The sequence below is a fragment of the Malania oleifera genome, chromosome 9 (assembly GCF_029873635.1).
Source record: "Malania oleifera isolate guangnan ecotype guangnan chromosome 9, ASM2987363v1, whole genome shotgun sequence".
Taxonomy (NCBI): Eukaryota; Viridiplantae; Streptophyta; class Magnoliopsida; order Santalales; family Ximeniaceae; genus Malania; species Malania oleifera.
Window position 1 is genome coordinate 6,351,149 of NC_080425.1, and position 12,341 is coordinate 6,363,489.

Consider the following 12,341-nt stretch of genomic DNA (forward strand, 5'->3'; position numbering starts at 1 on the left):
CCGCTAGCTTTGGCTCGTATTCATGACGTGTTTCATGTTGCCATGTTACAAAAATACGTCCCAAACCCATCCCACATCATTAGCTATGCAGAGATAGAGGTTAAGGAATCATTAGCATATGAAGAAGTACCAGTATAGATTTTGGATAGAAAGGTTCAAACTTTACGTACTAAAGAAATACAGTTAGTTAAAGTTTTATGGAAGAATCATACTATAGAGGAAGCTTCTTGGGAGCTTGAGAAGCAGATTAGACAGAGATACCCGCAGTTGTTCCAAGAGGTATAGAGGTACTCAGGTAAAGTATAATAGTTAGATAAATTTTTTTGCAGGTACATGTATTGATTTTAGTTAATAGATAGCTTTTAGTTTATATATGTAATCTTCCAGAACATAAATGTAACCACGGTATTCCTCCGCCATAAGTGAGGGCAAGTAATAAAATAAGTAGACCTTTTTCCTTTACAAAATGATGGAATGTATAGATGGGGATACAAATAGTAAATTTCGAGGACGAAATTTTATAAGAGGGGAGAATGTAACGACCCAAAAAATAACGATATTTAAATATGAAAGAGAGAGAGAGAGAGAGAGAGAGAGAGAGAGAGAGAGAGAGAGAGAGAGAGAGAAATGGAAACAAAACCAGAAGCTACGGGAAGTGGCACACAGGGACTTGTCGACGAACACAGGGAGTTCGTCGACGAGTGCATTAGGGAATTCGTCGACAAAGCCCTATGTTTGTCAACAAGTGCATAAGGAAATTCGTTGACGAAGTTACGTCTCGTTGACGAGAAAATACCGAGATAGGTTTTGGGGTAGCCTGAATTTCGTCGACGAGGGAGCAAGGTTCGTCTAAGAAATTACTAAAAGATTCATCGACGAGATGACGTGTCTCGTCGACAAAGGCCGCAGTATAAAAAGTGGAAAACCCAGATTTTTATCCATTTTTAACGCTTCTCTCTCTCTTTTCTCTCTCTCTACTTCCCTCTCTCAATTCTCTCTTCGTTTCCGGGCCTGTTTCTCGCCGGATCGAAGATCTAAGGGTACCACGACGCTCCTGGCGAGGTTCTTTGCAAGTCTGCCAAAGCTGATCATTGGAAAAGTTGGGTTGGATTTCGTCCCAATTCCAAAGTAAGGCATTTTATTCAGTATTGGTCTTTCCCTCAGTTATAAGAAATGTTGTAGGTAAGAAAATACTGATATTTTGTTCTAGGGGATTTTGTTTTCAAGATGTTGAGTTAGGAACCCTGTGGGTATAGAGCCAAAATTTTATAGGGGCTTTTCAAAGTTAAGGTAAGGGAAATATGCTATGCTAGGAGTTTTTATAATGCTATTAGAGATTTCATAGACACATATTTATACCAGCTTATTATACAGCATTTACAGAATATGAGTTTAAATACTTGTGTGGCCTGAGTAGATTTTCATGGGATGAAGAAATTTATACAGATTTTATAATGTATCATACTATACTGAATACATCGATATAGACAGTATATACAGTTTATATAGTTTTTCTTAGTATATGGAGTTATGCAGAATATACAGATATAGTTATATATTCATAGAGATTATACAGAGAAATTTACATGCATATACAGCTTTTATACGAATAGTTTCATGGAACATATATATATATATATATATATACATATACATATACATATATACAGTTTTACTCAGATCAGCATATATATTACAGTTTTATACAGAACAGTATATACAGAGTTATAGCATGTCATGTTTCCTATTACCATAACATACAGAGTATACAGACAGAGTATATAGATAGAGTATAAAGACAGAGTATATAAACAGAGTATACAGACAGATATACAAAGGTAGCATCAAGATGCTACAGATACAGTATACAGAGATTACAGTATTTACCGTACAGAAAGATAGCGTTATGGTAATTTTGGAAACATGATGAAAACAGTAAAAGAATATATATATATATATATATATATATATATAGTATCAGATCCCTGTGGAAGGATTACAGACAGACACAGTACAAATATAGATTACAGAACACGGTACCGTTGCTATATACAGATAGAGTGCAACCACATATCTCAAATAGTGTGTGGGTATCGTCGATCGTACTCGGAGAGTATGCAGCTCTCCAGTTCACTGGGTGGAGGGGGTCGATTTGACGAGGTAGTAGCCAGTCTCGAGCCTAAGAGTGGATGCGGTTTGGTCGTGCTAAGGTAGAGTAGAGTATATTAACTTATCTGGAGGGCCGACCAGATGAAGTCCCGTCTACAAGCCACACAACCCTATCATGAGTGGTCAAATCATGACATACAGAGTCCCAGGGAATAAGTACTATTATGTATATGTATACAGTTTTACAGTATATGATGAGTATAGTATGATATTATTAGTATAAAAAGTAGATAATTCAGACGATACAGTATATTTTAAATTGAGAAAGAAAGATATGTTTTACAGATTATTTGTTGCATTACAGTTCAGTTATTATTTTAAAAGTATTTTAACTTAGTTTTCATACACTAGTAATAGCATATTTCCACTTACTGAGTGTCGTCTCACCCTATTATTTTAACATTTTTTAGGTGAGCCAATTAGGCGAGCAGATCAGGCTCGCGGATAGAGACTAGTTTGATTACCCTAGTTATAGGGTGAGTTTTTGTCAGAGTTATGGATATTTTGAGTAAATGATGCTACAGGGGTATTTTTGTGTGGCTATAGTCTGTATATACTGGATTCTGGTATTGTATAGTATATATGTGAATGGTTGTATGATATGTGTTCCCGCTGTTTGGGTATGGATATAGATATATACATAATAAAAAAAAAATGGTAAGAATTTTGAGGGTGTTACAAAGTTGATGCTGATTTTGTTGGTAAAATTGATCATCGTAGAAGTACCATCGGATATGTGTTCACTGTTAGCACAACAGTTGTTAGTTGGATGTCACAGATATAGAAGATTATTGTTCTATCCACTACAAATGTTGAGTATGTAGCAGTGACAGAAGCCAATAAAGAGATGATTTGGCTTCAAGGTTTGTTAACAAAGCTCAGAATAAAGCAGAAGAGAAATGTTTTGCACAGCGACAGTCAGAGTGCGATACATGTAACAACCTGATATTTAACTGGGGTTTTTTTTTTTCCAACCATCAACCTAAGTAGCGAGAAGCGGAAGTCAAATAAACATAACCATATATAATTATACAATACCAGAGCGTATAAATATTCCACAAATATTACATATTTTACTGTACTCTTAAGAACTACTCTTACCACTACCAGGACTAACAAAATTGAATCCCAAAAACACTCACCCTAAAAAAAAAAATAGACTAATAACTCCTCTATCTGCGAGCTTGCTCCGCTCGCCCAACTGGCTCACCTGAAAAATAATTCAACACTAGGATGAGCCAAAGCTCAGTAAGACGAAACATGCTATCACTAGTGTGTGGCTATTGAGATGTGGATCTGTAAAAATTAATCCGAGTTAAGAGTAGTACAAATAACTAAAACTGAAAATGTTGATACTACATAACATATTATAACACCTTTAGCTACATAATTTAACATGTCAAACTGTATGAAATTACTTTTCATAATAATAATACTATTTCAAAAAATCTAATAATACCATAATATCTGAGAATATTTCCCTAGATGGTTGTATGTCATGATTTAACCCCTCATGATAGGGTTGTGCGGCCCGAAGGCCAGATCTATCCTAGCTGGCCGACCAGGGTAAACCACTCTACTCCTTGGTCAGATCAATCCTCCTCAACCCATATCTGATGGGGAGCTTGTCCACAACTAGGCACGATCAATCTCATACCACTTACTATCTAAGTTAAGCAGTTGCACTCTAAACTGAATATCTGTATATCTGTAACTACGGTACCGTGCTTTGCTATCTGATCCACCAGGGTCTAATACCATATAATATGTTTCTATATACACTAACTATTTTACCATGATTCTGTAATAAATATATAGACCATGATGCTGTAATGTTCTATAACTATATCAATTGTATTTCTCTGAGATAAACTGTAAATCTACCTGTTATGGTGCTGTAAAACTATAAAATCATGGTATTCTGAAAGATACTATAGACGCATTTCACTATCTGTATATTCTGTAAAACATATTCCTGAAAATACTGTAAAAACATGTTTCTATACTATTTTCATACTCTCATGCAACACCATAATTTAAAATATTTTAACGTCAATAATAAATTGCATAAATTTCTGCTCTAAATAATAATCTAGTAAAACATAAACTTCATACTGAAATCATACTAGGTTTTCCTAACATTGCATGTTTCCCTTACCAAACTATCGAAAAGCCCCTATCGTATACTGGTCCTACACCCACAGGGCTTCCTATTCCACACCGTGAAAACCACATTTTCCAGAACCAAATATCAATATTTCCTAACCTACATCATTTCCTATAATTTCTAGAAAGTCAAAAACTGAATAAAAGACCTTACCCTGATTCTAAGGAGAAACTTGACTCAATCCCACCAACGATCTGCCCCAGCAAACTTGAAGAGAACTCCACTAGGAGCATCGTGGTGACCTCAGATCATCGATCAAGTAACCAACGGGGCTGAAATCAAAGAGAGATGGAGGGGAGGCCGTAGAAGAGAAAGAGGAGAAGGTTTGTTGTCGTTTTCTCTACGATTAACTGAGTTTAGGGCTATTTATACTGCGGGATTCGTTGACGAGTCACGTCACCTCGTCAACGAGTCCTATAGAAAGTTTGTCGACGAACCTACTCCCTCGTCGATGAATTTCAGACATCCCAATAATCCTTTCTCGGTATCTTCTCATCGACGAGACGGGTCCTTGTCGACGAGGTCCTGAAGAACCCTTGTCGAAGAAACCCCTGTGTTCGTTGACGAGTGCTTGGAAAATTTCTGGGGTTATTATATGCAAAATGCAATATCGTCAACGAAGTCTGCTGCCTCCTTCTGTTATTACTTCCATTTCTCTCCCCCTTAATTATTTGAATAACATTATTCTTCGGGTCACTACAATACATCTGGCAAAGAATTCTGCATTTCATTCCAGAACCAAACACATTGGATTATGTTATCATTTCATCATATCTCTTTAAAGGATGGAGTGTTGACACTGGAAAAAATCCAAGGTAGCAGGAAATCCAGCAGATATGTTGACAAAGGAAGTGACTACAGAGAAGCTAAAGTTGTGCTCAACTTTAGTTGGTCTTCATGCTTGAAGATAGATTTGAGCACATCCTTATCTATATACTGGTTAAAATAGTATTTCCGTCTCCAAGTGGGATATTGTTAAGCTGAAATAGAAACGGAGAAAATGGAAACGAATTAAATGGAAACGGAAAATTAAATGGCCTTGAAGAGGATGAGTTGTAGATGAAAATGAGCCGCGGAGGAGCCAGCTTTCATGCTGTAATGACCCCAAATTACCATTTTTTTTAATTATTCTATATCTTTGATACCATAATAATAATAATAATAAAGTCAACCCAGACCCAAAGTGGAGTACCGGGGATATTCCTGTCTATACTCACATTCTATCTATGCATCGGAGAACATAGCACACCTAATTTATATATACAATACCATAGTACTGAAGTCTCCAAAATATACATACAAACCTCCCAAAAATCCATCAGAAATCCCAAGGATTATACAAACACACCCCTAGTCCCAAAATAAAAACATATCCTGACTATAGTAATCTACTCCTCCTTTATCTTGGAGCTTGCTCCGCCTGGCAAGCCGAATTTCCCAAAATGTTTAAGATCTTTGGGGTGAGACACTACTCAATCAGACGGGATAAGTTATTACCAGTGTGGCAGATGAGTTTTTACACAAATAATGTAACTATTAATTAAATTGTAACTGTGGTAGTAATCTAATGCAAATATATATCATAACTCACACCTATGCCATTTAAAATATATAATTTCTATTTGAACATACTTCTAGCTATAATCCATAGTTTCTGTTTACTGTAAATCTGATTATTATATATATATATATATATATATGTGTGTGTGTGTGTGTGTGTGTGTGTGTGTGTGTGTGTGTGTGTGAAAACTTCCCTAAATGGAAAACTGCAATCATGAATTAACCCCGCATGATCAGGTTGTGCGGCCCATGGGCTGGACTTAACCATGACTAGCCTACTAGGTTAAGTCAAATTATAACTCGTCTATAGTACGATTGGCCTACTCAACCTGGTCCGGACTGTCAGGGAGCTCCTCTACTCTTCTCTGAGGTACAATCGACTGTCAACACCACACTCTATCTATGATATGTGGTTGCACTATCTATACTGTATTAGTTACGGTATCGTGCTCTGTAATCTGTTCTGGTCCATCAGGGTTCTAATACTATTTAATACTATACTGTATATATTATTGTTTTACCATGATTCTGTATAAACTATAATATCATGATTCTATAATAACTGTATTACCATGATTCTATAATACAGAAATATCATGGTTTTGTAATAACTGTAAAATCATGGTTCTATAAATGTTGTAATATCATGGTTCTGTAAAAGCTATAAAAGCATGATTCTGAAAAAGCTATAATATCATGATTCTATAAAAGCTATATAGATTTCTGTATTAAACCTATGTACTATACTGATATTTCTCATGCCACACAATTTAAAAGAAACTCATATACTATAATTTGTATGGGTAAAACTGTACTTCCTGCTATATAATATTAATACATATCATTTATAAAACTTTCCTGTAACCCAAATTTCTGAATTTTCCTAATTATGCATATTATATGAAAAATTATAAGTTTTCATACCCAAAATTTCATAACTTGTAATATCCAGAAAATCATACACTGATATCTCGTTATCTTATACTATACTTTAACCAGTAAAATTTCTAAAACGAACTGGTATAATTTATCCCCTTACCTGATTTCCTGAGGAAACGCACGCAGGAATCCTAAGCTCGTGCCTGCGGCGTTCACACCAAACCCTGTATTCCACAAACCCCAATTCAATCAACTCAGCCCCAGAATAATAATCCTATTCACACTTCCAAGGCCCAAATACTCCAAATAACCAATTAAATCCTAAAATAACTTAGTTACCTTAGTTTTGGAGTGGTGCCCAGGAACCCCAACCCAACAATCTGCTTCGATTAACCTGTAGAGAATTGTCCCTAGAACCTCGTGGTGGTTCCTAATAGTCGAATCGAATTAAAACCTGGCCGAAAATGAAGAGAGAAGGAGGAAAGGCCAAACCCTAGAGAGAGAAAGTGAGGGGGAGTGAGATTTTTGTTGAAAAAAATGACTTAAAGCCTTTATATAGACAGCTATCCATGTGTACTCATCGACGAGTACATAAGATTCGTCGACGAGTCAATAAAGAACACTCGTCAATGAGAGAAGTGATGGGTGGAGGGGACTCACTCAATCACTGGTTGTGATTGAAACTCAGTAAGAATTGCACTCATTTGCAAAACAATTGATTTCAATAATAAACTGGAAATAAATTACAGAGGAAAATCTCAATGCAAAATCTCTCACTCACTAGTTATTCACCCTCTCTACACCACATCTTATATTACACATACACACATCTATATATAGCAAAGGATGGATGATAGGTGAAGATTATAATCAACAATGGTGGGACGGTGGCAGCAAAACTTGACCGCCAGCTGCTCTACCAGCCCAAGCCAATATTGTTGAAATTTTCTGAACTACAGGTAACCTACTCCACCTACCAGTCAATTTCATTGAAGTTAATATCAACCTACCATTCATCCTTTGCTATAAATAGATGTGTGTGTGTGTGTGTGTGTGTGTGTGTGTGTAATGTAATGTGTGGTGTAGAGAGGGTGAAAAACCAGTGAGTGAGAGATTTTGCATTGAGATTTTCCTTTGTAATTTATTTTCAGTTTATTATTGAAATCAATTGTTTTGCAATTGAGTGCAATTCTTACTGAGTTTCAATCACAACCAGTGATTGAGTGAGCCTCATCCGCACACTAGTGGCATCAGATTTGCCAAAGTTAATCCTCATCACTCTGTTTTTTTATATTAAATTTAATGGCAAACGGTTCCACCCAAGCAATCATTTCAAAGTTGACACGGAAGAACTATGACAACTGGTCTATTCAAATGAGAACCCTTTTAGGTGGCTGGAGTTGGTGAGATTTGGTGAGGTTGTTGCCAACTCCAGTCCAAATTCAATAGAGGTGGGCTGCCGGCCATCTCCAATCAAGTTTAATAAAAATATTTTTCATAACTAATAATATACAAGCCTTAAAGGAGCCGACTAATTCAAGGGTCAAAGTTAGAAGGGTCTTCCATTAATTTTAATTTTACAATTTATAAGTATTAAATTAAATTAGATAAAAATTTTAATTCAATAAAAATAATAAGTACAAATTTATAATTGTATAAATTAAAAGTATATGAACGAAACTATATTTTAACTAAAAATATAATGAGAGTAAACAATTTATAATCCAAAGAAAACTACCATTCAAACTCAAAGGGCATTTCCGAAATTTCATTGTCAATTTACAGACAATACTACGAACAAAAAACCCGAAGCGTGAGGTCTGCTGAAAATCTGAAACTCCTTTTCAGGCTTCAGCCATGGGGCTCTTCTCGTGGTGGAAAGGCAAAGAAACTCCCTCCGAGCCCAAACCCGCCCGCAAACCCGACCCGAATCCCAAACCAGTGCCGGGCATGAACGGTGCCGTGGAGGTGCGTCGCCCGCCCGCCGACGTGACGGTCTTCGAATTCGGGTCCGTGGCCGCCTCGTCCGACAAGGTGACGCTCGCCGGATACTGCCCCGTCTCCGACGACTTCGAGCCCTGCCGGTGGGAGATCTTGCCGGCCACCTCTGACAACGCGCCGCAGTTTCGCGTTGTGTTCTAACGGAAAGCTTGTGAGACCTCACCACACATTTATGTGCTTGTTGATAAGAGATGAGGGTTTTTGTTGAACTGTATGGGAAAATCAAACATGTAATTTGAGAACTAGAACATGGAATTACTTTGCGAATTTTGAGACTTATCCACCCAGTTATTTTATGTTTAAGAGCCCCGCTTTTCTTTTTGGAGTTTATGATTTTTATCACTGGGCCAGTTGGTTCATGGGATTGATTTCTACTTTTCCATGTCGTTTCTCACTGTCTCAAGTTGGTTTTTGGATTGTCTACTGTAAAATTCACACACATACGCCCATAATGTTGTTCAAAGGAGATGATTCTATAATCTTATTAGAAGCGGCTTATGGTGTTTGATTTCTGTCTCTACATCTATCGTGTCCTAAAACCTACTAGTTAACTGTTTGCAATGCTGCAATGGTAGTATAATGAAGAACGGCTGTTTTGCTTTGGTCTGTTTGGCAGTTCTAATTTCTTTACGAGCATAAGTGAGGCCAATCAGGGTAGCATGTGCCACAATTGAGGGGTTGGGATAAAGGTTGAGCTAGGGTCTATGTATGTGAACATGTCATATGGCTAACCAACGAGAAGGCGAATCGTGTAGTTTGGTTTTTGTTTGTATCTGTTTTGTTCGGCTGATTTGTTTTCCTGGTGAAATGAAACATGCATGTATGGGACTCATCATTTTTACTTTCTCCTGCTGGTGCAAAATGGCAGAGTTGGTGCAGTGATGAGAAGTTTCATGCTTTAAACCATCATGTAAGGATGATGAACACAATAGTGCCTTTCCCCATGTTCGAGAGCATGATATTTGGACATTTGATTTGGATTTGTGTAGATTTGATAATATGCAATACACAAAATTATGCTAAATTTTGTCTATGTCAGCACAAATCCAAATCTGGGATCCAAATTCCATGCTCCCATGGAAAATGAAATCAACATGATCGACTCTCAATACTTCATCCATTTTGGGGTGAAACAAAACAGTCTTACCATTCCATTGTGTCACATGAATTAACAGACAAGGACTGGTGGATGGATTATATACAGGATATTTTGGATATTTAAGGCTTGTAATGGGATGACAGTGTAGTTTTTGCATGATGATGGGGATATTTTCTCTTTTTATTTTTTAGTTTCATTTTGTGCACCCATGTCAATGCCTGTGCATAATTTGAATATTTTATGAATGAGGTCCATCCACAGCAATTGGGGATTTTTATTTTACGAACATTGAATTATCTGAAACATGGTTTGAGTGAACAGTTTTCTATTGGACCAAGAATCAGGTGTCTTGTTGTTCTTCGATGCAAGATGCGAAGTTCTTGCCAGAGCATGGATATGAGAATGATTTGCCTTTAGATACAACATTTGATAGTGCTAGTGTTTAAATTATGTGGAGTTGAAGTATGGAATGTTTGCTAGCCCACGGTTTTGTGGGGTATTTTAGTTATGCAAAGTTGTATTTAGATGTTCAATTTCACAAAGGATGAGAATTAGAAATTATAATTTCTTGATATTGAGTATAGAGCATTGAAGATGGCATATTGGAAGGTATATGGTAAGATAAGTTCATGTGTGTATGTCCTTAGTTAGGATTCCTTGTTTTGGCTGCCCTTTTGTTTGTTCAAAAAAGAGTAATTAAGAGTGCACAAGATGGATTTTTCGAACTTTCCAGATGACAGATGATGAAGTAGCCTTATTTCTGTATGTTTCTTGGCATTATACAGTTATGCTGCTGATTTGGATAAAAGATTGATAGTGGAGATGCAAATAGATTTGAAGGGGTTTGCATCCTGGGGACTGACTGGGTTGTTTCAATTGAATATTTTCCTTTTAGTTTGTATACCTCTTGAATTATGTATTCTGTTTCTTGGTGAGCTCTTCCTTTGAAGGTTCTCAGCTAAATATTTGATGCTGGAATTTTGACCTCCTGCTAGAATGTAGACGGTGGCCTGGTGGTGTTTCTGCACTGCGGAATGGTCAAATGACATGGGATTCTTGACATTGCTTTTGGGAACAAAAATTTGGGCTGTCAATTTGGACAAATTTTAATATAAGTTTGTATATCTAAGTTGACTCAACTTTTAATTCACCATCCCAAATTTATCTTCCCAATCACAACACTAATGATTTGATGTGTGCTGCCCCACTGCTCTCAAGTTTCCTGCTCACTGGTGGTTTGGTATATGTGCCAATTGCTGCAGCTGCCACCTCTGCTTGCCTGGTGTCCTAATATTTTTGCTTTGGGAACTTATATATGTAATAAACATTATATTCATGCTGCATGTGTTTGAATGATGAGATGTGCCAAATCTAGTCTTTAAACTACATTTTGGAATGCTGTAGGTGTCTCATTATGCACATGGTTTACTAAGCTTTAGTATTGTTTTGATGTTGATTACTGCTCTAGAATCCACAAGAGAGTATTATTGGGGTCATAGAATAATCATCCACAGTTTTATAACCATGGTCATCTTTTCTTTATTTCCAATGTGAATACTTGTGCAAAGTTTTGACATGGAGGCCATAGAAGAAAATATCGGGGGCCAGGTACCACACCAACATCTTGGTTCGTACCAAATAGCCAATACCCATGCACCGCTGTCAAATGGCCCTTATTTTTCCCTTAACGAAGTCATTAAGTGGCTGATGGACGTTTGATAGCCGCCGATGACTTCAAAATTTGAACTCCAAAAAACACCATCTCAGTTTTCTTATCTGCACCTACTTGCTGAATGCTGCTGTAACTTCCCTTAGCTTCTGGCCGGGAAACAATCAAAACCTGGCCGAGTTTCTCATTTTACCATTGTGAATGATATCCTTCCCCTCGCACCTTATCAACGCATTACACATTACATTGGTCTCCCCTGTAGGGTGTCATGTTATTCATCCTTGGAATGTTTAAACGAGAAATTATGTAACCTACATTACTTTTCTATACTTGTTATACCTTTTTTAATCCATAATAGTTTATTGGGATCATATTTTTTTTAATTTTGAGGATATTATTATATAAGAAATTAGTATTTTATTTTATTTAAATGTTTTTTGATATTGCCATCAAGATAGAAATGCCGAAAGCAGAAGTACGGATCAAAAAACAGAAGCTCAATTCAAAAATTAAAATAAATTAAAAGCTTAATTGAACATATGTTTATTTTTGTCATTAGATTAAATAACAATTAAAAAATATGATTAGAAGAATGAAAATGCAAAAGAACACAAATTTTTAAAAAATAGTATGATAAAAAAACGAAAAATAGTTATACAAATTTTACTTTATAGTTCTATTTTAAATCCTCTTTTTAGTGTTCCTAGAACAGTCCCCTTGTATATGAAGACTGAAGAATATATTTTTTAAGTACAAAACCTATTTAAAAAATAAAATCACTTACGCAGAAGTATATA

The 12,341-nt window shown here is 36.3% G+C and overlaps 1 protein-coding gene across 1 annotated transcript; it reads left to right on the top strand.

Annotated features, from left to right (window-relative positions):
• The first annotated feature begins 8,539 nt into the window (after window positions 1-8,539).
• LOC131164101 (uncharacterized) lies at window positions 8,540-9,079 on the top strand. Its single transcript, XM_058121067.1, has one exon. The coding sequence runs from the start codon at window positions 8,633-8,635 to the stop codon at window positions 8,915-8,917; it is 285 nt and encodes a 94-aa protein (XP_057977050.1). The 5' UTR covers window positions 8,540-8,632; the 3' UTR covers window positions 8,918-9,079.
• Window positions 9,080-12,341: the final 3,262 nt, after the last annotated feature.

Coding starts and splice junctions, on each gene's coding strand:
- LOC131164101 (XM_058121067.1), top strand. CDS start 8,633: ATGGGGCTCTTCTCGTGGTGGAAAGGCAAAGAAACTCCCTCCGAGCCC.